The 25,472-nt window shown below is 46.9% G+C and overlaps 1 protein-coding gene across 3 annotated transcripts in view; it reads right to left on the reverse strand.

Annotated features, from left to right (window-relative positions):
• EFEMP1 (EGF containing fibulin extracellular matrix protein 1) overlaps positions 1-25,472 on the reverse strand; it is a 56,928-nt gene that overhangs the window by 5,818 nt on the left and 25,638 nt on the right. Inside the window, exons 6-7 of one of the 3 annotated variants that reach the window (XM_033145117.1) lie at positions 10,785-10,907; positions 9,938-10,057 (exon numbers count right to left, since the gene is read on the reverse strand). The exons of 1 other annotated variant lie outside the window; for it this stretch is intronic. In XM_033145117.1, the coding sequence (XP_033001008.1) occupies positions 9,938-10,057; positions 10,785-10,907 (243 nt within the window). The remainder of the gene's footprint in view (positions 1-9,937; positions 10,058-10,784; positions 10,908-25,472) is intronic. One more of the 3 variants, XM_033145118.1, reaches the window with a different exon arrangement.

The raw sequence follows: 25,472 nt of genomic DNA on the forward strand, positions 1-25,472 counted from the left end.
TTGTTGTTGTTGTTGTTGTTGTTGTTGTGGCGCCCGCCCTGTGGAACGCCCTCCCGTCAGAAGTCAAGGGAATAAACAACTACTTGACATTCAGAAAACACCTAAAGGCAGCCCTGTTTAGGGAAGTTTTTAATTTGTGACTCTGTATTGTATTTTGATATTTGTTGGAGGCCGCCCAGAGTGGCTGGGGAGACCCGGCCAGATGGGCGGGGTATAAATAATAAATTATTATTATTATTATTATTATGTTGTTGTTTAATACAGTGAAAGCACCTGCCTAATATCAATGGCATGCTCTGGTCCATGGGGTCACGAAGAGTCGGACACGACTGAACGACTGAACAACAACAACAATATCAATGGGCAGGATGTTCCAAAGCCTAGGAACTGCCATACTAAAGGATTGATTTCTTGCAAGTGCTAAATGAACATTAAGTGGCTCTTGTGAAAGTGCCGGTTTCTTCAGATGTAAGCAGTCAAGTGGGCACCTATGCCAGGCCTCTTTACAACTTGTTCATGGGTCATGTTGTGGGTGAGCCTGGGGCCCTTTGCACAAGCCTGCAGCAGCTTCCAAGGGGGGAGGCTGTGGCCTGTCAAGAGGCCCTTTATGTTTCTGAGAGCTACAGTTCCCACAATGCATTTAGAGTCTCCATGTTCGCTGCATATAGTTTTAGCTGCAGGTAGAAAGAAAACCTGCTCTGTGCTTCCCTAAGCATACAAAATCAGTGACTGAAGGAACACAAATTGTCAGATGAGTGGGGTTGATCTGAAGGTGCCCTCACTGCTTTCAGTCTAAATATTGTCATCTTCTGTAGGGTCAAGCTCTGGGGAAACCCAGAGCTGCAAGTTTAAAGCAGAGGCTGGCTGTGCATGACACTGTTTGTTTGGCTTCTCATGATGTCATCAAGAAACCTTCCTCCACCAATCTCCTGTGCAGTTTTGCATTTTGACAAACAGGATCCCTTTTAAACGATGAAGAAGATGATTTTTTTTTTTAAAAAAAGACCTAAATCCAGGAACATTTTGGGGGCACATTTAAAAATTAAAAATAATGCGGACAACCTATCTGAAAAAATGGGGAGTGTCAAGAATAGTGGATTAATTTATCCAGTGTAGCTGCTATGCTCGTTTCCTTCTATGCTTGAGGGAAATGCTGTGAGTTCTTTTGTTTTAAAATATTACAACTTGCCTTCACTAGGCTTGTTCAGTAACAACCCTAACACTGAGCTACAGCTGCTCTGATTTGCTCAGACGTACGGTGGATTCTGCGGTTGCTGTAATGCAGTTAGAACTGTCAAGGATATGACAAGGTTTGAGACTGCCTTTAAATCACACAAAATTAAATGCAAAATCCATTTTACATTGTCTTTTGCTTTCTATCGAGAACGTCTGGTATTATGCTTCAGGGGAAGGAAAAACAATATCCAAATTCCTGCGCCATGAGAAATGGAAGTCAAGTGTCATAAATCATGTTATGCAAATTAATACTAAAGTATGCAGCTGTGCTAAAGTAAGTATTCTGGCTTTTGAGATTTCTTTTTAAGCAGTGAAATTTAATTGAACATGTACAACAGGAGTGGGGGACCTCATTTTCATCTGTCACATGTCTTCCTCTAAGACACTCAGGAATCTCCCAGGCCACACCCCTTCTTTCCAGGCCACACCCTCACTGTCCCCTCCATGCCCTCTTTGAGTGCTTTTGCCTCACTGCAATGTGCCTTCCACTAGCTTGCCTGGATGGGAAGAGCTGTCTGTAGAAGCCTCTAACTTTTGTATGGCTGAAATGTAGCCTTATATACTATTCACCTGGCACATGGTCTCTGAAAAGGTGCCCATGAAGCAAACCTGCCCTCAGAATGCAAAAGGTCCCCTACCTGATGGAAACCACGGCAGGGGTACGGGAGCGACAATAACATACGACATTCTCCCTAGATAGGAAGACCATTAAAATGACAGGCAGGATTAAGTTAGGTTCTCCTTGATTTCCATAGTTATGGCTTATGCATGTTCTTAAGCTCTGATATTACAATGTGTTGTTGTTGTTGTTGTTGTTTATTGTTGGGACTTCAAAGTGCAAATCTGAAAATGGAGGCTTCGGCCCAGTATACCTGAAGCAGCGTCTCCACTTCCATCATTCTGCCCGGATACTGAGGTCTAGCTCTGAGGGCCTTCTGGTGGTTCCCTCACCGCGAGAAGCGAAGTTACAGGGAACCAGGCAGAGGGCCTTCTCGGTAGTGGCGCCCGCCCTGTGGAACGCCCTCCCTTCAGATGTCAAGGAAATAAACAACTATCTGACTTTTAGAAGATAATTGAAGGCAGCCGTGTTTAGGGAAGTTTTAAATGTTTCATGTCTTGTTGTGTTTTTAATATTCTGTTGGAAGCCGCCCAGAGTGGCTGGGGAAACCCAGCCAGATGGGCGGGGAATAAATAATAAATTACAGTGGTACCTCGACTTACAAACGCTTCAGGTTACAAACTCCACTAACCTGGAAGAGTTACCTCGAGTTGAGAACTTTGCCCCAGGATGTGAAAGCTCGCCTCTAGTTAAGAACAGTTTCAGGTTAAGAACGGACCTCCAGAATGAATTGAGTTTGTAACTAGAGGTACCATTTTTCTTTTCCAAGGAATTCCTGGAACAATACTATGTTGGGGTACATTGGGAGTAGCATCCTTAGACATTGAAATGGCAGTCCTCAGGTGAAGAGAGTTCCTATGAGTGTCCCGTTTCCTCCCCAATGCCTACAACACCCCAGAAGATGAAAAGACAACATTCCATTCTCTCTCAAAGCCAACCCCATTCTAAATCAGCCAAAACTTCTCTTTTGATAACCCTTGGCACAGCTTTGGTTAAAATTGCGAACCCTTTGAACTATGTGTTGTTGTCCCATGTGATGAGACACCACTATTTTTATATAAAAAGGATCCACCACCTTAACAGCTAGATACCGTCTTTCTAAAAAATTCTAAATTAAAAACCAAAAAACAAAATGAGGGATGGGTGAATCTGACAATTTGGGTTTGTCTTAGTTTCTAATTTCTGTTCTCCATATCAGTTTTTTTTTATTATAAAAAACAATGCCTTCATGAAAATTCACAAGCATTTCAGTACAAATTTATCATAATATACACTTATTTGCATACAATTTTGTCTACTATACACATTATCGCAGTTATTTACCCTAACATAATTGATTTCTAAATGTTTTCTGAATATACGCATTTATATGTACACCTTACCTTAGTTTGTGCATTTCTGCATGCCTTTTACTTGGCTGGAGAACAGCATTGCAAAATTTGGAGAAGTGCGAATTTCAAAACCTGGCTGTGTTTTAGTTCACGTATTGTTTTGGAATGTGCCAATGACCGCTGCACACATCAAATGGGGGGTGACATTTGCGTGGTCGCGTGCAGCCCCCAGGATCCCAGAGCGACTCCTGTTAGTTTGGGCTGGCTTCACCTTCCCCAGGCTGGATACCTGTGGCCTCTGCCTACCTCAGCCAGCACCCAATCCCGCCTGGGGGAGGCATTGCCAGGGGATTGGCCAGGTAAGGGGTGGGACTAAGCAGCCCATACTATAGGTGTAGCTTACCTGGGAAACGGAAATCGGGCTCCAGAGCTTCTCCCACCCTCCACTCCCTCAATTAACTCTTAATTTTGCAGGTTAACCTCTTCTCCACAGGTACGCAGGTGCTGCTATGTCAAGGCCACTGTTGAAGGGCCAGAAAGGATTTCCCTGCATTGGCAGGTTTCGCCTTTCCCATAGCAAAAGTCACAACTTTGGCGGTTTCAGGCCTTGGGCAGAATCCTTTAGTCATCTTCCTAAATGGGGGGGGGCATGGGGCGGTGACCCCACGCCCCCAGAGTGGTGGCGATACCAGGGTTCACATTAAAGGGGCATTGAGGGGAAGCACTGGCCATACGCCGAGAGGTTGTCATTGCTCTCCCCCACCAGTGGCGGCAAACGGGGGGGGGGGGGCTCTGTGCTTGAACATATGTTCTCCATAGCCAGCCCAATCTCCAAATATTCTGGATAACCCTGAAGTCTCCCAGATCCCCGGCTGGGGGCTGGGAAGGATAAACACCCAATGCCTGAGCCAAGGTCTCCCTACATCTGAATCTTAATAAAATTGTGGCCAATTTTAATCCCATAGCACGTTGTCTTGTGTCATTATTCCGCTTGGGGGGGTCACCTGGGGTTTGGGGGACTCCACCTGTCCACGCAAATAGGTAGGTTCACCTTCTAATGTGAACTGAATGGACTCTCCCCCATCCCTAATTAAAACACACAGCATGACACACCTATTACCTACAACCGATGACTTGAACGGAATCTTGCATCCAAACTGGGTGACTTTTTGAAGGAATGTGTTTCAGACCATTTTTATTCAGGGTTGTTTTTTTTTTGTTTTGTTATGTTTTTAAAGCGATCGATTTTGCTGTGGTCCCATCCCTCTCTGCTTCACAGATGGCTCATTTCTTGTAACCAACAATTGCTCTGTATATTTTAATAGGGATGACTAGCATGGCCGTATTTGTTTTGTCGGAGTTGCTGTTTCTGCTTTTAATAGGTTTGGTTTTATGGTCCTAACACCAGGCCTGGTTGTCCAGAACATTTTTCTTGATTAGTGGAGGATGAATTTAATAAGAACGAAACACCTGTTGTTAGATTTGTCTGCCAGGTTCCACAAGATTGAAAGAATGGCAGACTACAACATCAACACCACTCCTGCGAGCCAAAAGAAAACTCAGTTCAGTCAGTCAGTCAGTCAGTCAGTCACATAAGACCCACTAAAAGAGCCCTGCTGAGTCAGGTCAATGACTCAGCTAGTTTAGCATCCTCTTCTCAATTTTGCCCTCACCCCTGTAAGTAAGAATTACCCCCAGATAACTAGTCACGGACACTTCTGCAAAATTCAGTTCCCCACATCTTTTAGAGCAGGGGTCAGCAAACTTTTTTAGCAGGGGGCCGGTCCACTGTCCCTCAGACCTTGTGGGAGGCTGGACTATATTTTGAACAACAAAAGAAAAAAATGAACAAATTCCTATGCCTCACAAATAACCCAGAGATGCATTTTAAATAAAAGGACACATGTCCTTTCTACTCATGTAAAAACACACTGATTCCCGGACCGTCCGCAGGCTGGATTGAGAAGGCGGTTGGGCCGGATTCGGCCCTGGGCCTTAGTTTGCCTAACCATGTTTTAGACAAAAATGAATATCTGTGCTGTTAATCTCTGCCACCCTGACTGTGAAGACCTGGCTGAAGGTTCAGCTAGTTTCTGAAAAGGACCCCATTCACTCTCCTCAGAGAGATGGAATAGCAAAGCAGAACCTGTCCCTAACTGTCTGAGACCAGGAATGTAAGCAGGTAAGGACTGCTATCACGAGGAAATGGCTCCAGTAATATCCCCACCAAAACCTATCCAAGTCAGGAGACAGCTTCCTGACCTGTGTATGCTTAATTGTTGTTGATGGGGAAACAGTTTGGGAGATGAGGAACACAGGAAGCTGCCTGATACTGAGTCAGACCATTGGTCCATCTAACTCAGGGGTCTTTCCCAGCCCTCTGGTGGGGGATCTGTCATGCTCCTTCAGGGGCAGTTCTGCAGCTCCTAGAAGCTGTCAGCATGTGACAGTGGCCACACCCCAGGAAACGGCTTTGACTGGCCGGCTAAACCAGGTGAGAGTAGCTGATGGGTCTCAAACACTTGGTGAGTTAGGGACTTCCTCTGCATGTGAAGACAGGCTAGGGCAGATTGAGCGGATGAGACCAAGAGTGGGTTCAACAGTGAAGAAGGTGGTTTCTGCACATGTTTGTAGAGGGAAGTGAGGCACAGGTGGGGCTTGTCAACCCAAGAAGGTAGCCCATCTAGGAGAAGGAAAACTCTGATCCTAAACCTCCGCTGCCTTGTGGGACATCTTCAGGAGAAGAAAAGGCTAAGGGGCAAAACCTATACAAAACCAAAGTAGATGGTGCCTTGCACGCCTCCTTCCGGCAACTCCTGCAGCCAAGCTGGTGCCAAACATATTGCTCTGCTTTTCTTTGGACCACATCAGCGAGGCTGAGAGGGGGTTCTCGTTGTCTTGGCAGCCCAGGACCTCCATACACACTGCCTAGGCTTGTGCCCTGATGCACACTCAATTGTCTCTTGAGACAGGGATGCCAACAGCAGTCAGTATGTTGTCCCATTGGCTAGCTTAGCCAATGGTCGAGGATGATGGGAGTTGTAGTCCAATAACATCTGGGCCCCCAAAGTTGAAAAACACTTACAGTACTGTCTTCTCAACTGCTTCATGGATAACATAATTCCCTGGGAAGGGGAAAGCGGAGAGAAGTTGGCATGGAGGCCAAAGCTGAATGGAGAATTCCTCTCTCCTCTCAAAACTGGGTCAGGATATGTATCGCCCTCTACCAATCACACTTGCTATGCCTGTGAGAATTATTCTTCATTTCTGTTAGGAAATGTTGGTGGCATTTTAGCATGCAGCAAACTTTTCCAGAAATCCTTTTGTGGTTTTTAAAATGCTGGATTCCAGCATCTTCCCCACTTGCCCCCCTCCCCACCATACAATTTTTGGTGAGGGGTAGGTCTATAAATAATTGCTATAAGAAACACATACTGATAAAGCTTCTCAACATGCAGGCAGTTTAAGATTTATCTGGAGTTGTATATTACCCTGGAGACCTGTTCTTTTAAAATTCCACTTCGTTTATGACATGAGCCTTTGAGACCAGTAGATCATTTTGCAATGCTCAGGAGCATCAACCGCATTGCAAAATGGTGAGATTTATTTCTCTTCAGTGCAATGTTGGGGGGGGGTCCGTTTTATATCCATCTTAAGAGCATTATCAGAGGGCACAGAAATGTAAAAAAAAAACTTGCCGGAATTTCAGATGTAAAGTTTAGGTATGTGACCCCGTAGTGAACCCTGTTTTGCATTATTAACTTTTTATTATCCACCTACTACAGAGAGTAGTGAAGACTCCCTAGAAAAGACCCTGATGTTGGGAAAGATGGAAGGCACAAGGAGAAGGGGATGACAGAGGATGAGATGGTTGGACAGTGTTCTCGAAGCGGCTAGCATGAGTTTCACCAAACTGCAGGAGGCAGTGAAAGATAGGCGTGCCTGGTGTGCTCTGGTCCATGGCGTCACGAAGAGTCGGACACGACTGAACGACTGAACAACAACAACTACAGAGAGTAACTTCTAGTAGGTACAGATTTCCTCCTGAGTGTAAAGCTTCTTCCCCAGATCACTAACTCTCCACCACTTGAGAGACCAATTTTCTCAGAGGTCTTTGCCTCTGAGAAAAAGGTGGCTTATTGGTTATTGTTTGGATATAAGAAGCTGAAACAACACTGTTTATTAATAATTCCTGGCAACAAGCCCACCAGTTGGTAGAACTATTAATGGGAATGTAGACACATAGCTAAATAATACAGGTGGCACAAGACGCCTGTATTGGGGTGGAGAACTTCAGGCCCAAATGCATCTTCCAGACCTATCTAGCTGACCCTTGGGAATTCTCATGGGGCCAGAGGTAACACCAACACAGTAGCCAGGAGGATTTCCTTGGCAACTGCAAAGCTTCTGGGCGGTCTTCTCTTTGTCATGAGGTGGTGAGGGTGCTTACCTCCCTCCTCAAAAAATACATAGAGCTGAAAGAGGAAGAGCAACACTCTTTCCTACTTCCTCTTTCAGCTCTTTTCAATGCTCAGATCAGCATCTGAGCAGCTGGGGGGGGGGAGGGAGGTACAACAAATCCTCATTGGTCACTGCTCATCGGGGACAATATTTAAAAGTGCAAATGTGTCAAGATTTGCCTTTTTTTTTGCTCCATGTTTATTCAGGTTTCAGTAAGGCTCCAGTTTTTAATCAATTCATTAGTTAGATCAGGGGTGCAGAGCCTCAGGTGGAATTGAAGATCGCCTGCCAATTTCAGTGTCTCGTTTTTCGAATCTTAAGTTCAGTCTGCCACATTAGTTTGCATTATGTAAATCCAGTAGCTTTTTAGTATGAATTTCCCCTCAAAATAAATTCATTTCTCTGCACCCCCCCGCAAATATACACATTCTTGCCAACCAATTTCCTCCAACACAATGCATTTTTGCATGTTCATTTCACCAATATATACATTTTAATGTACACAGTATTTGGCTGGAGAACTGCATTGCAAAATTCAGAAAACTGCAAATTTCAAAGGATGGCTGGAGGGTTGCCTATGAGAAAATGTGGACCAAAGGCTGAAGAAGGTTCCTTGCCCCTGAGATTAATTGTTAAAACTTTCTTAATCGGCCGAAAAAGTATTCCTATACTTTTAATACAAGCGCTTATAAATGCAAATGGCAAACAGCATCTTAAAAGAAACACAAAAAGGAATAAACAAAATAAGAAATAAAAAAATAAAAAAAATCCTTCCAGTAGCACCTTAGAGACCAACTAAGTTTGTTCTTGGTATGAGCTTTCGTGTGCATGCACACTTCTTCAGATACTTTCTTCAGAATGCTTTTTCTAAGACTTTGTCTGCTGTAACAGCTCTGCGGATTGTGTTGGAAGAGAGAAGATGTACTTCTTACTTTAGAAATACTGTGTTAAGCCACGTGCAAATGTAATTGATAGACTAATTCACCAGAAAACTGGTGAATTTAATTCACTGAAATTATAAATGCTTGTATGCATTACTTTGTGTTTAAATTTGATTGGTTGGTACTGAATTCTAGAGAGTTCTCTAGTAGTTCTCATGTGATTGGCTAACAATGGGAGATACTATTGAAGGAGATACTCCATTTTATACGAAACAAGATGACTGTGCTTTAGAATCCACTGTGAACACTGCTAAGTTGAATAGAGTGTTGGAGTACTTCTTCCCTGCTTGAAAGAAAGAGAGCAAAGCTGCAGGAGAAGGGGAAAGTGGAAATCCCTTATAGGAGCTGCAAGGCATGGCCTAACTGAGATACAGAAGGCTGAAAGTGCTGTGTTCCGAAAAGAGAACAAAACACAGTTGTTTGGAAGTTAGAAGAAGAGACTATAAGCCCATGCTTGAAGAAGCATGTGACTATAAATATTATGTTTTAATTCAGCTCTAGCTATACGTTTCTGCAAGTAAAGCTTTTGAATGTTAAAGTCTGGACATTGGTTGAATCTCCATAGAAGGGTGTCAGTCATATATCTGTTTTGAGTTTCTTAGCTGCGATTTTGCTACCCTTACTTCAACAAAACATCAAGGTTTATTGATCAAAATGCCTTTAACAGGTTGCACTCCTAGGTTTCAGAAATAGCAAATGCATTAAATAAAGCAGCGGTTGGGGAACCTGCGGCCCTCTAGATGTTGCTGGACTCAGCCTCTCATCAAGCCCAGCTAGCATGGCCAATGACCAGAGATGAGGGGAGCTGGATCCCATCACCATTTGGAGGCCACAGATTCTTCCCCTTCCTTGCATGAAACAAACAATGATTAAACAAACTCCGCTGGCTTGAGAAGAATACCACAACAGAAAAATAAATTAAGCAACCAACACAATACAGGCTAAAAACCAGCTTAGTTCAACAGTGTCATTACAGGGTCAAGCATTTTAAACTGCTCTGGGCACAGCTTTCCAAGGAAGATTCTAGAAAAGAGAAGAAACAGAAACCATGTACTGAGAAAACTCTCAGAACCATTTTGATGACCGAGTTCCTGGATTTGATTGGCAATGATGACCACAAGCTCTCACAAAGTTATTAACAGAAACCCAATCTGGGGGTAGGCAATGTGGTGCCCTTTCGATGCTGTTGGACTAAACTCCTGTCAGGGATGATGGGAGTTGTAGTTCAGCACCATCTGAAGGCTCCCATGTTGGATTTCTCTGCTCTACAGGATGGGCCTGTCTATTTTGACAGTGGGGAAGCCTCTTCTTCTAAGTCCAGACCTGCCAATTTCCCCCTCGAACCTTACCTGCGCATGTGTGGTTGTCGGCTGCTAACTGAAAACCAGCGTTGCATTGGCAGTAGTAGCTACTGGGAGTATTCACGCACCGATGATGGCAAAACGAAAGGCGAGTGCATTCATCTATGTCTGGGTTGCCGTAAAAGCGCAGCATTTAAAAAAAACAACAAAACAAAAAAACAAAAAAATGCAGTTAGAAAAACTCGCATTGCCACCATGGCTTTACTCTCACAAGAATAAAGGCAATAAGATGACGATTTGTCATCATTTATACAGCTCCTATAATTTTCTAGCCACTGCGTGAAGATTTGAAGCAGGAACATCTCTGCTGACAGCCTTGCAGTTTAGTAGGTATAACACAAAAGGAAAATGGGATGGCAAGGGAAGAGGAAAAAGCGAGCCCAGGCACCAATTCCTAGAGCTACTTAACACTTCTTAAAGTGGCCAGCTGGACTAGACAGCTCAGAGAGGAGCCAAATGACAGTCGAGTCAATGGAGTGTCTCTCCCATCCTTCAGCTGTAACCAACTGGAAGGACTGCCAATAGATGTTGAATCAGGGAGAGAGAAGGAGTCAGGAGGGATAGGGCTAACCCTAAAACCTAGCTCCGATCACATGGAGGTTAATGGGGAATCCCACAAATACAAGATTCATGTATTTGACAATGGGAAAACATTGCAGAACAACTTATAAAGAGGAATGATGTGTGGGCAGTCCAGTATAAATGTACCACCATTGTACTAGTGGCCTGTTGCAGAATAAACCTGTTAAAAAACAAACAAGCCCCACTACTAGTTAGGGAGAGAGGCCCTTAAACTTTACTGCCAAGGAACATCTTGCTTCTCCACAGTACTTACCGACACATTGGTCCCCTCGCTTCTGATACCCGGCTGTGCACTGGCAGCTGAACGATCCTCTTAAGTTGACGCATATCTGATCTACCCTACAGTTGTGGGTGCCTGTCGCACATTCGTCAATATCTTTTGAAAGCAAAGAAAGAAAAACGACAGCATGGACTTTAGGGACTTTGGAAAGTGCAGTCCTAAGTTTTCCTGTTCGTCTCCAGAACCTTGGGAGAAAGTAGAAGGCACCTGAATCCCATATTCAGGGATGGATTCTCATGTTGACGGAACCGTACGATCAGCTTGGAGAAGCTGGGGACATGCTAGTGGGCCTTCAAATACCTGAAGGACTTGTTCTCCACTGCTCCAGAAGGCAAGATTAGAACCAATGAGAGGGAAGTAGATTTCGGCTAAACATTAGGGGGAGAATTCCTAAGAGAAGCGCAATAGTCAAACAGACTGCCTTGGACACATATCTGGCCTCTCTGCTGCTGCAGGATATTCAGCCCAATGTCAAGGATGCCATCGTGACATCCTGCTGCGCAGATCCTGCATGGAGAAGGAAGTCACGTTAGATGACTTCCTAGGCCCCTTCTAGCACTATGATTCTCTGACTGTTGCTTCCCTGTTCCTGGATCCCAGGCTGTAATGTTTACTACAAAGTTTAATTGAGATTCTTGCGATACAGTAAAAGGAAAACAAACAGACAAATCTGCAAGAAATAATAAAAAAGGAAACTAAAAAGGAAGAAAAGAGAACAACACCATCCTCTCTCACTGCTTTATCTTAACTTTTATCCCATAACAGAAAAAGGTGAGCCCTCCCAGCTCTCACCTGGGATCATTCCTCTCTTCTCTCACCCTCTGAGGTCTCACCTTCCCCGCCTCTCGCACAGGGTCCTTCAACCCATCCTTCACCTTCATCGGTTTGCAATTCCACCTGTGAAGTTCCAGGCTGCAATGTTTGGATAAGCACCCACCTTTCTACAGACTGATTTGATCAAGCCACAAGGAGATCCCTGCGGGATCAGACCGCAGGCCCATCTGGTGCGGCAGCCTCCTTCCCACAGTGGTGTAACCAGGACACATAAAAGAAAGCACTTCTTTGTGCATAGTTGGAACTTTGGAATATGTTCCCAGCAGAGGCAGTTGTAGAGGTTTGGAGCTTTTAGAGTTAACAAGCTCAACCAGATTGTCCCACCCACAGGAGGAAGAGCGTCACCGGATGCTCTGTGTACTGTTGTACTGTGTAATGTGATACTTTCTGTTTTTCTGTGGTCTGGAGAACGGAGAGAAGGGAGAAGCCACCAACATGGCTTGCGTCTCTCCAGGAATGTAGATTTATGCCTTGTAAAATAAAACTTCTAGATTAGAAAGAAGCCGGACTCTGTTGTCTGTAATATGCTGGCATGCACACACCCCGTTGCGTGAGAGAAGATAAGAGAAGATAACTCTGCTGAATAGCACAGGAGACGGCAGCAAGGAAAAGCGTTTCAGCAGGTACGCGCAGAGGAAGTGTGCCGGGCTCCGTTAGTATGCAGAAATTGGTTTGAAGCCTTTCCAACAATCAAAAAACGCTTCAGGTTATGGTCCCATATTTGCGCTTGTTTATTATTCTGGACTGGTTCAGGAGCAGTTCCAAGGATCCAGAACGTGTGTGCTTTGCCTCCCTGGTTTGGACTGTGATGGAGCATCCAGGGAGTCTGCTTTGCCAGCAGAAGCATCCAGCAGTTTGCTGAATGGCTGAGGAGCCTAAAACCTGCTGCCAGACGTTGGAAGGCAGCAGGAAAGCCCAGATTGAGGTGTGCCCAAGCAGTGTACCCTCTCTGGTGAAACCCCCATCTGTGGAGCCGGGTGAGAAGCCACAGATTCGTAAGTACGCTACCCCTGGGCAAGATGGAGGGAGCCATAGCATTCCCAGCAAGGAGGAGGGAAGTTTTTGTTTGCAAGCACCTCCAGCCTCACAGCTTCAATGCAGAGGGCTGTTCCCTGAGAGTGTTGATGTTCTGGCCAACGCCTGTGAGGAGGAAGGTCTGGCCAGTGCTTGTGAAGCCTGGAAGAAGACCCTAGCCCAGTTTCACGGGGCTGAGGGACTGGCTGAAGTGGCTTTGGAAAGCTCGCCCCCAGCTCGGCTTATGGCTGTTGAGAAGCAACAGTGCCATGGAAAGCAGGAGGGGGGCCAGATCGCCGTGGGCTTTGCTCCCGGAAAGGGGGGGCTGTTTCCAAGTCTGAAGCCAGCGTAAAAGTTTTGACTGTGGAGCTGTGTTTTGTCACGTCGCCTGCACCTGGTCTTTTGTTGACGTGCATGGCTGAAGATAAGGCCAAGGACATGACGTGTGGTACTGGCCATGAGAATCGCAACAGCTCTACCACAGCCCAGGCGGAAGAGGAAGCCCTACTGTTGTGATGCAGTCACCGAGGCAACGCTGAGAGAGGCCAACCCTGGTGGGCTGCGAGTGATGAGTGCCTGTGCAGCGTCTCTTTGCATCGTCGTCGTTCCTCCTGGTGGACTTGTGAGGAACTGCATATCTTTTTCTACAGAGCAGTTTGGAGAACTGACTGTTGGAGGCAAGAAAAGGCTTGACTTTTTGCTAACAGTCAAGGGACAGATCCAAGGGACAGAACTGGCGTTTTCTGTGGCTGTTGACATAACTCTGTATTTGTTTATGTCACACCTTCTGTCCAATGTTTTTGCTGTTTGTTTTGTGATTATCACCTGTTCTGCTTGCAGGGGCCAGAAGATGCTTCTACGCATGGAATGCAGCCAGGACGGGCTGTTTGCTGTCGAGGGGCCTCAAGCCAGAACAGGGGGAGGTGGCGCTGATGGAATGTTTGCTCAGTGCACCAGTGTGCCCGTGCACCACTTGTGTTTGTGTCAGTGGTACCAAAGGCTGGCAAGTCGCCACTGGGACAGTGTGCTGAAGCAGCCTGAGTTCTCTGAAGGGTGCAAGTTAAGGGCATGTAACAGCTTTCTTGATTGCAGGGTTTGCAAGGTCGAGGAGTCGACATCCTGCTACCCCACGTCTGAAAGGGAAACCACGCGTCCCTTTTCCCTGGTTCATGTGGCTGTTTCTGAAGGGATGCCAGAAGCTAGCCTGGGGGGAGCGTGTTGTTCTGAGTGTTTGGCTGATGCTTTCTCTCACCACATGTGGTCTGCGTTGCTCAAGGAGGCAACTGAGGCAGCACCACTGGTTGCAGTGGAACAGCAGGTTTCTACTGGAGTAGGCTGTTCCCAGGTCCTCAGTGAGAGGGGGAGTAAGCACAGTGTGACTAACCTGCTTTCTTCACAGGTATGTGGTCTTGCAGAGAGGCAGCAAAGGATGCTGCATGCTGCCACTGAAGACATGCTCTTGGATGCAGAGCTTCCACAAGGGTTCTGGGTGGAACTGGGTGGTACCAAGGTTCTGAAAGTGTCTTTCTGTGGGTGCGAACCCAGCTTGCATAGCTGGAGGTTAGTTAACCCAGATAGTGACCAGACCCAGGTTCTAGTCAGCAGGAGTGCTGAATTCTTTGAGCAGAATGGATTGGAACACATCCCTAGAAGCCCTGATGTTCTGGATGGTCCTGTCAGTGCTGGACAGGCCAATGCGCCACCTGCTGGTGGCAGTGGTCCAGGTGGATCAGCCCCAAGAGGGGGTATTGCTGTGGCTTTGGCACCTGCTGGTGGCTCGGGCCGAGTTCCCAGTCATCACCAGGGTGCAGCACAGCTAGGGGTGACTCCAAGGCAGCAGCCTGGGAGTGCACCCGCAACTCCTATGTCACGGACTAGGAGGCAGGCCACGCTTGGCGACTCTTTGTGTGGCAACTCTTCTCCAGGAGAGCCTGGCGCAGGTCTCGTCCCGGAGCAAGAGCAGGGTTCTTTGGCAGTGAAGCAGGAGCCCAAAGGCGCGCCAACGTCATCCTTGGGTGGTTCAGTTAGGATGCACAGGCGCAGCAAGTCTGTAGGTGAGATGCCTGACGTCACGGACGTGCAGGTGGAATCCAGTGCAACTGGAGCAGAGGGAGAATCTGAAGTGGTATCACAGCAGTTTGCACGATCCACTGAAGGGATTCTGCCCGAAAGGTTCACGGCCACTAGCGTGAGTGCTTGTTTGGTTCAGTGTGAACTGGAAAGCCTCGTGAAGGTTCAATGGGTATCTCAAGGTGAGGCCCAGAAATGGCAGGATGCCATGGTAGAGCAGGTAAGCTCAGTGAGGTCTTTGGGTGTGTGCACAACCACGACGCTGTCAGAAGGTCGTTGGGTGTGCAGACTCAAGACGGCAGCAACTGGCGAGTTGCAGTGCGAGGCTAGGTCAGTAGCCAGAGGTTTCACTCAGGAGGAGGGGGTCCATTGTTACGAGGTACTGGACGCGCTCTCTCTCAGAAGCGAAACCACGTGCATGCTGTTAGCGGTCGCGACTCAAAGCAGTTTTGAGGTAAGCCACTTTGGTTTGGATGCCTGTTTGGATTCCGACCTGGATGAGGAGAGGTACGAGGTACCTCCGCCAGGGTTCGAGGACAACGGGCCAAATCAGGTGTGGAGTTTGCACGAGGCAATCACTGGCTTGAAGGAGTCAGCCAGAGATTGGTCCTCAGGCGTGCAAGAAGCTTTGAGAAAGCTAGGTGTCAGCCAGAGTTGTGCTGATAGCTGCCTGTTTCTGGCAGGAGTAAGTCCAGAGCAGGAGCTAGTTCTGCAGTCCGGTGCGGACATGCTTTACCTGGCGGAGTCCAGGGGACAGGTGCAACGGTTCGCAGAGGAGTTTGGTCAGTCTTTCCAGCTCAGGAACCTAAGCCCTGTTGGTGTTTACCTAGGTGTGCAGGTAGACAGAGCCGAAGACGGTAGTGTCTTGCTCAATCAGACTGGCAAGGTAGTGCAGTTGTTGAAGAAGTGCAGAGTGTCTGAATGTGCTAGTGTCAGAACACCCATGGAGACGTGTCTAGGTGAGGACAGTCAGACCGGGGAACGCTCTGAGTTCGAGAGCCCCGAGGTGTTTAGGTCAGCTCCTGGGAGGCTGTTGTTTCCTTCATGGTTGAGCAAACCTGACATAGCAGTTGCTGTGGATCTGTTCAGCAAGGTGGCTGCAAATCCCAGCATGCATGCCTGGAATGGCATGGTGAGAGTGCTCCAGAGTTTGCAGGAAACTAAGGAGTTTTGTCCGGAGTTGTCAGCTACCGGTGAGCCCCAGCTCACGCGCTGGTGCGACGGCGGTTGGACAAATTCCGAGGACAGGAAATCTGTGTCTGAAATGGTTGTACAGTGTGGAGGAGCTCTAGGCGGGCTGAAGTCCCGGTGCCAGAGCCTCATTGCTCGTTCTCGTGCAGAAGCCAGGTACAGTGCGTTGTCAGTGCTTTGCAGGGAACTGGAGTTCTATAGGTGTTTGGTCCAAGAGATCTGCGTTCAGAGTTGCCTGCCCGTGATGGTTTGGGAGGACAACCAACTCTGTTTGTTGGTGGCAGAGTCTGGACAAGTCAAGGCCAGACCCAAACACCTAGACGTTCTTTTTCGAGACGTGTGCGTTCAGACTGGCTTGGAGAAGCTGAAGTACTGTCCTGGTCAGGTGAACCAGAGGGTTGGGTTCACGAAGCCCCTGAGCTTCCAACGTCATGGGGAGTTCTGTGAGGGTTTGTGTGAGGTAAGCTGCAAGCTTACAACGCCCCTGTGTGCGGGACAAGAGGGGGTGTAGAGGTTTGGAGCTTTTAGAGTTAACAAGCTCAACCAGATTGTCCCACCCACAGGAGGAAGAGCGTCACCGGATGCTCTGTGTACTGTTGTACTGTGTAATGTGATACTTTCTGTTTTTCTGTGGTCTGGAGAACGGAGAGAAGGGAGAAGCCACCAACATGGCTTGCGTCTCTCCAGGAATGTAGATTTATGCCTTGTAAAATAAAACTTCTAGATTAGAAAGAAGCCGGACTCTGTTGTCTGTAATATGCTGGCATGCACACACCCCGTTGCGTGAGAGAAGATAAGAGAAGATAACTCTGCTGAATAGCACAGGAGACGGCAGCAAGGAAAAGCGTTTCAGCAGGTACGCGCAGAGGAAGTGTGCCGGGCTCCGTTAGTATGCAGAAATTGGTTTGAAGCCTTTCCAACAATCAAAAAACGCTTCAGCAGTGATGGTCACCCACTTGGGCGACTTTCAGAGAGGATTGGACTAATTCATGGAGGGATAAGGCTCTCTGTGGCTACCAGTCACAAGGTGGCTGCCCAATGGAGGCAGGAGTGAATGCTGTTGGGATCAGGTCCAGCTTGTGGGCTTCCCAGAGGCATCTGGTTGGCCACTGTGAGAACAGGATGCTGGACTAGATGGGCTGTTGACTTCATCAAGCAGGACTCTTCTGATATTCTTACATTCTTACATTTGAAAAAGATACCCCTGTGTTGCAAACTTCAAGCAGGATATGAAAAAAGGCAACACGTGGACCAAATAATGTAGGGCAAAATATTTCTTTATAATGTCAAATAATATGCAGCGACATTTCTTTATAATGTCAAATAATATGCAGCGAAATTTCTTTATAATGTCAAATAATATGCAGCGAAGACAGCATTCTGGATAAGTACACTGTTTCGGTACAGAATATATACATCTAATCAATCATATAAAGGATAATGCTCAGCATCAACAAGAGTCCATATTGTCTAAAATAATATTATTTTGGACAATATGGACTCTTGTTGATGCTGAGCATTATTCTTTATATGACCCTTTATATGATTGATTAGATGTATATATTCTGTTTTGTTATTCTTTATAGTTATGAACCGAAGAAGATTACACCGTAACAGTGTACTTACCCGGAACGCTGCATATTATTTGACATTATAAAGAAATATTTTGCCCTACATTATTTGGTCCACGTGTTGCCTTTTTTCATATCCTACATTCTTACATTGGCTTGCAATTCTTCTCTCTCTCTCTCTCTCTCCCCTCAACCCCAGTAGAAGATTCGGCACGCTGCATCATTGCACTGGGTTTGTGTGTGGCTTCCCAGATTTATGCCTTTTATAATCTGATGCAGCACAGTTTGACAGCAGTTTCTTCTGGCACTCAACACCAACTGGAAGTCTCTAAGCTGAACAAACAAATTCCTTGAAACTAGTTTACAAATCCCACTTGAACTCTCCGTGTTTGTTCAGGAACTGGGGACCAGTGGCATATTCCGGGTGGGGCCATGGAAAAGAAAAGATGGATTCTTTCTCATGCAAAATGAAAACAAACTTGACCCCCCCCCACCACACACAAAAAAAGCCAGATCACAAATAGAATGGACTGTTTTGACTCTATTCTTCAGGCTTGCTCCCCTGACACACACACACACACACACACACACACACACACTTCAAATGCCCAAATATTTTCCTACATGCTTCCTTTCTATATGACAGCTCAAAAGAAACTTTCCTCCACCCTGACTCAGTCTTTGAATTGATGGCTGTTATCAGTTCCTAAAAGCTGGCTCACTGCTGGAAAAGTACACAGAAGAAGATGGGCAGGGGGAATGCAGACTTTGCATTAACTCGCAAAATGCCTGGCATTGCGACCAGTGTGCTTGTGTGTGTGTGTGTGTGTGCGCGCGCGCGCGTGCATGCATGCATGCATGCATGTTTATTATATGGGCAGCTAGCATCTTGCAAAGACCTGTATGATGTCTTTGTTGAGAGAGCTTGCACCTTGCAAAGATCTGTCTGGCAAGTGAATGCTTGTGTACTGTGTTCGTCCGCATGTGTTGTAAGCAGAGCTTGTGGGTCTCTCTGTAGAAGAAGCCTTTCACCATACAAAGGTAAGAATCACAACTGTCACTTAATCAACTTTTGCCTCTGGCAAAGCGGCCCCCAGAAGGCTGCCCATGAGAAAACGTGGCCCTCGGGCTGGAAAGGGAAGGGAGACAATTGGTCCATGGGGAAAAAAAACAGAGGCTGCTTCAATGAACTTTCCCAATTCCTTTCAGCCCTCCTTCCCTTGGTCTTTCTGCTTTCCGTGTCCTTCTGTAGGAACACAGGAAATTGCCTTTAACTGAGTCACACTATTGTTCCATCTAGCTCAATAAAGCCAGCAGCTCACCGGGGTTTCAGACAAGGGACTTTCCCCAGCCTCAGTTGGGAAGGATTGAACCCAGGACCTTCTGAATGCAAGTCGGGTGCCCTGCCACTAAGCTACAGCCCTTCCCTGTAAAATCTGAGCAGCTCAGCCAGCGGCATCCAGAGACCACGTGGCTTGTCCTGCTTCCCTGCAACTTGAGGGCTGCTCAGCCAATCACAGCCAGAGGCCTCGTCGCCCCTTCAAACCCATTGCCATAAAATCCCATTGCAATTTGAGTGGGTTTTTTTTTTTTGCAGCGGTCCCCAAGACTTGAAACATACACCCCTTTAGAAACAGTTCTTATAAACTCAGTGTGGTTATGAATACTATTAAGAAAGCCTTCTCCAAACTGCCTTGCAACCTGCTGAGGTTTATGAGATAATCTAGAAATACAGTGAGAAGGGTTTCTTTTGCAGGTTGGGGGGGGCATAGCTTTCAACTTTCCCCCCTTTTTAAGGGAAATTCCCTTATTCCGAATAGGATTCCTTGCAAGAAAAGGTAAAAGTTGACAGCTATGTATGGGGTGTGTGTGTGTGAAAAGGCTGCAGCCCACCCCCCCCCCGCCCGCGCTGTGGCAGAATACAGGTTGGCTTGCATTGCATCGTGCCTGTTCCCACCATCTTCACTAATAGCTGCGCTCCAGCGATTTCCTCTCATTTGCCAAAAATGTACCCAGCGCTCCCTCGCGAAGTGATTTATACTGTTTTGTCCCCTTCCGTTGCTGACTTTGGCAGGGCGCTCATCGTTCTGTGCTGAAATTCTGGGTGAGCTGCTTTGAGCTCTCGAAAGACCCTTCCTTTGAAGCAAGCTGCTTTTAAAAAGTCTTCTTAGTGCCCCCCAACTCCCCCCCCATCCTTCCAAGCTTGCTCTCTGCAACCTCCTCGGATCCCTTTGCTGGAACCTCCATCCTAAGAACACACCAACTTGAGAGAAAGCCCACGGATTCTGTTGGAACATGCTTCCAAGAAGAAAGCATGCTTTAGGATCTCTCTCTCTCTCTCTCTCTCTCTCTCTCTCTCTCTCTCTCTCTCTCTCTCTGCTTTGGTCCCTCTCTTTACATGCCTGGCTCCGTTCCCTCTGGCTGTGACTCACTCTTCCCAAAACCCCTGACTCACGCTGCTCGCTCCCTTATGTAACATTTTAATCTCCACCGTTTGCTTCCTACAACCAGATAATCACAACAGCGCTCGGCATTCCCACCGGCCGTTTACACTTCAGTGCAATTATTCCTCCAGCTCAGCTCTTTTATGTAACCAAGCCACAGGGTTGCTTCGATGCCCTTTTAAACCTGTGTCAATTCTGGAGCCCATGGTTACGGAGCAACACACTCGAGCCAATCCAAACATGTGCTGCCTCTCATTATTCTTGGTCGCTAGCCGCAGGGCTGGAAAACCCCCGAGTCCTCCTTGCCGGAGCACCTCGCTATCTAAAGCTGGCACCTAAAGAGGACATGCTGTAGAGGCAGGCACCCAACTTCCAGCTGGGAGACAGCCCAGGGCAAATCAAGAATAACAGCACCCCAGATACTTGTAGGCCAAGGATGGGGGAGGCTGTGGCCATCCAGGTGTGGCTGGGTCACAACTCCCATAATCTTTGACTACCGCCGGCCATGCTATGGGACTGAGAGTCCCAACAACATCTGGAAGCTTAATAGGTCCAAATTCAGTACAGGCAACTCCCCATTTACACAGGTTCAAGGCACACGCTACCATGCCGAACCCAGAAGCGACCCCCCAAATGTCACAAAAACGACACCAAAAATGGGCGGAACAGGGCAGGGGCAGGGCAGGGGTCAAATGGTTTGTTTGCAGGCTTTTTCAATGGTGTTTCAAATCTATGCGATTTCACTCCAATGCGTGGTGCCTTGGAATGTAATCCCCAAGTAAATTGTGACTTTTGTTGTTCAGTCGTTCAGTCGTGCCTGACTCTTTGTGACCCCATGGAGCAGAGCACGCCAGGCATGCCTATCTTTCACTGCCTCCCACAGTTTGGCCAAACTCATGCCAGTCGCTTTGAGAACACTGTCCAACCATCTCATCCTCTGTCGTCCCCTTCTCCTTGTGCCCTCCATCTTTCCCAACATCAGGGTCTTTTCTAGGGAGTCTTCTCTTTTCATGAGGTGGCCAAAGTACTGGAGCCTCAACTTCAGGATCTGTCCTTCCAGTGAGCACTCAGGGCTGATTTATTTAAGGATGGATAAGTTTGATCTTTTTGCAGTCCATGGGACTCTCAAGAGTCTCCTCCAGTGCCATAATTCAAAAGCATCAAATTGTGACTAGGAGAAAGCAAAGTCTTCGGGGTGGCCCAAGTCTCTTAGATTTAGGGCCATCACAGTTGATACCCTGCTCCATTTGTATGCAGGTATATGTGCTGCAGGGCTCCTTTGACAATTTTGTGTTGTGTTTTTTTAAAAAAACTATTGTCTCATGGCAGAGCGATCTTCTGCATGTTCTACTGTTTTCACTGGGGCTTGCTCCTTAGTACAGGGAGTAAGTTGTGGTCCTCTACATGATATTTGTTGGACTACAACTCCCATAATCCCCACCCGGTATTGTCAATGGGCACAGATGATGAGAAATGTAGTCTAACACCATCTAGAGGGCCACAGGTTCCCCATCCCTGGCTTTGGTAAGTCTTTCAGACTGCAGTCTCAAAGATCTCCGATGTGGAAAGCAGATATGATGCTGGCATGTCCCATCCTTTCTCAACCTGGTACCCTGCAGATCTTTTTTCCCCCTTTGACTACAACTTCCATGAATGCTGGGTAGGGCTGCTGGGGGGTTTGGAGGGCACCAGGCTGAGGAAGGCCTGGGAGATACCAATACAGTATGGGGAGCAAACTTTTTTATGGATGCAGAATAAAGGGACTGCCAGTCTCCTGTGCTGCTAAATGCAGTCTGCTCTCTCTCCTCCGCATTCTGAAAAGCACATCATTGCTGAAAAAAGGGTGCCATCCAGTGCTTTTCTTCTGGGGGGACGCAGGGGTACACATACCCCTAAACATTTTGTGAATCTTTGTAGTTTTGTCCATTTGCTGTATTTATTTTTTCCTGATTTGAACTATAAAATGGTGATTTTCTTGAGTCAAAATGAGAGTCACTGGCGGAGGAAGAGGAATGCGGGGGGAGCGCACCGCCCCTGGCAGTGCGATCCCAGTGGGGTGCCATCGCGGCTTCCCCCACGCCCACGCTGGGCACCACGCCTCCAGGATGCGTGCCACGCCCCTGCGGGCAGCGCACCATGCTCCTGGGACACGGGCCAACCCCCTACCTGCTCCGCCACTGATGAGAGTACCCCTAAACATTTTATTTTAATAGAAAAAAAGCACTGGTGGCATCTATAGGAAGCTAACCTTTGGCACCTGCATTGGTTACTTGACCTGAAACAAGAGGCCGGTGGAGACTGGCAGTGCTCATTTCTACCTGTTAAGCCGCAGTCTTATTCCCAAGCTACCTGAGAGCAAGCCTCTAGGAAATCGACAGATCCCATTGCTTCTGCGCAGAATTGTATAGGATTGCTCCACCTTTGGAAAGAAAAGGAAAAACTGCACCTGGTTTTCTGCTAGCTTCAACCTCCAGTCCACCCCAATAAATACCCACCCATAACTGTGCAGTGTTTTTTTCTTTGCAGGACAGGCCTTTGAAGAGTTCTGGCGAGTTACGTCTACTGTTTGAGGGAAGCATTTTCCAAGAGCTGAAGGAAACCCATGAAACGTGCTGCATCTGTTTCTTGTGACGACTGCACTTTAGGACGGTGGTGCCCTGACATGCCCTCTCTTAAGATTCCTCCCTTATATTTCTTATGGCTAAAGTCAGGCTCAGCGGCTACAGGCTTCCTGGGCCCTCCCTCGATCCCTTCCTTGCACTTTGCAGCAACGCCAGTAACCTCGCTAATCATCTGCTTTCCTCCTCTGCATTAGCAAGCTATCTGCAATCTCTGTCAAAGGCTTTTTCTTTTCTTTTCTTCATTTCCCTTGCTACTTCCTTCCATGTTTGGAATGCTGCACATCTGGGCCTAATGCCCAGACCACTTTTAACTCCTTGGTTTTGGAAGCTCTGGTTTTTTTAAAATAATTTTTTAATTCAATACGAAAATGTCACCCATTATCTTCGAATCAGGAAGCAGCTCTAGGTTCGCATCCACACCGTACAATTAAAACACATGGCTCCCCCCCCCAAAAAGAATCGTAAGAACTCTGCTTTACCCCACCACAGAACTACAATTACCGGAACGCTTAACAAACTACAGTTCCCATGATTCTTTGGGGGGCAGCATGTGCTTTAAATGCACGTTAAAAGTTCCTTAAATATATGACGTGGATGTGGCTGATGTCAAAAGGATGGTGAAACAGGTAATAATAATAATAATAATAATAATAATAATAATAATAATAATAATAATAATAATATTTATTATTTGTACCCCACCCATCTGGCTGGATTTCTCCAGCCACTCTGGGCGGCTTCCAACAAAAATCAGATACAAAAATATCACACATTAAAAACTTCCCTGAAAAGGGCTGCCTTCAGGTATTTTCTGAATGTCAGGTAGTTGTTTATTTCCTTGACATCTGATGGGAGGGTGTTCCACAGGGCGGGCGCCACTACCGAGAAGGCCCTCTGCCTGGTTCCCTGTAGTTTTGCTTCTCGCAGTGAGGGAACCGGCAGAAGGCCCTCGGCACTGGATCTCAGTGTCCGGGCTGAACGGTGGGGGTGGAGACGCTCCTTCAGGTATACAGGACCAAGGCTGTTTAGGGCTTTAAAGGTCAGCACCAACACTTTGAATTGTGCTCGGAAACATACTGGGAGCCAATGTAGATCTCTCAGGACCGGTTATGTGGTCCCGGCGGCCACTCCCAGTCACCAGTCTAGCTGCCGCATTCTGGATTAATTGCAGTTTCCGGGTCACCTTCAAAGGTAGCCCCACATAGAGCACATTGCAGTAGTCCAAGCGGGAGATAACCAGAGCATGCACCACTCTGGTGAGACAGTCCGCGGCCAGGTAGGGTCTCAGCCTGCGTACCAGATGGAGCTGGTAGACAGCTGCCCTGGACACAGAATTAACCTGCGCCTCCATGGACAGCTGTGAGTCCAAAATGACTCCCAGGCTGCGCACCTGGTCCTTCAGGGGCACAGTTACCCCATTCTTTCTCTAGGAAGCCAATGGGACCCAACTTGGGGTGGGGTCTGCCCTGGGGAAATTAATGACTGCCACCACCATTATTTCACAAGACACAAGTATTATGATTTATAACAGAGCTTTCCAAACTGTGTGTCGCGACACGTTAGTGTGTCGGCTGCAGTGTGTAGCATAGCTGTCAATTTCCCCTTTTTGTTGTAGGGAATTCCCTTATTCCAGTGCCGTTTCCCATTGCAAAAAAAGGGAAAGTTGACAGCTATGGCTGTTTCCCAATGCAAAAAAAAGAGGAAGGTTGACAGCTCTGGTGTGTAGGTGTGTTGTGCGAACGCTCCCCGTGCTCCTCCCGGGGCTTGAAAGGGGTGGGTTTAACCTCCGGTTCGCTAGTAAAACTGAATTACCGTGTCGTGAAATGATGCATGTCTAAAAAGTGTGGCACCAGGACTATTTTTTTTCCCAGCTGGAGCTCACTGGAACACAGTACCAGCACCTCTCACGTGGGGACCATTGCCATTATAAGAGAACAAGCGTTCGTGGTGAATTTCTAGAAAAATACCCCTGTGTGCCACCGAAAGGAAAGCTTTGGAAAGCTCTGATTTATAAAATGCAATATTGTGAGGGGTGCATTTTTGCTGGGGACTGGCGTGATGCTGAATTGCAGGCTCTTGTGAATCTGCACTCTGCTGGAAGCTGCCCAGAGTGGCTGAGGAAACCTAGCCAAATGGGCAGGGTAATAATAATAATAATAATAATAATAATAATAATAATAATAATAATAATAATAATAATAATAATTTCCATTGCTTTATTGCATTTTTGCTATACTGTATTTTCAATGTTTTTATTAATTTTTAAAATGCACTTGTATTTTCTTCTTTTTTTTGGTAATCCGCTTGGGCATCATGAAATTTGACGTAGAGCAGGTAAAGGTAAAGGTAAAGGGACCCCTGACCATCAGGTCCAGTCGTGTCCGACTCTGGGGTTGCGGTGCTCATCTCGCTCTATAGGCCGAGGGAGCCGGCATTTGTCCGCAGACAGCTTCCGGGTCATGTGGCCAGCACGACAAAGCCGCTTCTGGCGAACCAGAGCAGCACACGGAAACGCCGTTTACCTTCCCGCTGGAGTGGCCCCTATTTATCTACTTGCACTTTGACGTGCTTTCGAACTGCTAGGTGGGCAGGAGCAGGGACCGAGCAATGGGAGCTCACCCCGTGGCAGGGATTCGAACCGCCAACCTTCTGATTGGCAAGCCCTAGACTCTGTGGTTTAACCCACAGCGCCACCTGGATATAACTGCAAAAAGTTAATGCATTTTGACTCGCTCGTTGCAAATGAGCCTATAAGCATTGGTTATGTTCAACTTTGGCATCATGATCTGAACGCTATAGTACAGTTTATCATCAAGATGCCGAAAGAGCCTCTTGCCAGTTATTTTAATGCTAGCAGTCAAGATTGTAAATGGGTGGATAATAATAATAATAATAATAATAATTTTTTATTATTTA

This window comes from Lacerta agilis, chromosome 3 (genome assembly GCF_009819535.1).
Source record: "Lacerta agilis isolate rLacAgi1 chromosome 3, rLacAgi1.pri, whole genome shotgun sequence".
Lineage (NCBI taxonomy): Eukaryota > Metazoa > Chordata > Lepidosauria > Squamata > Lacertidae > Lacerta > Lacerta agilis.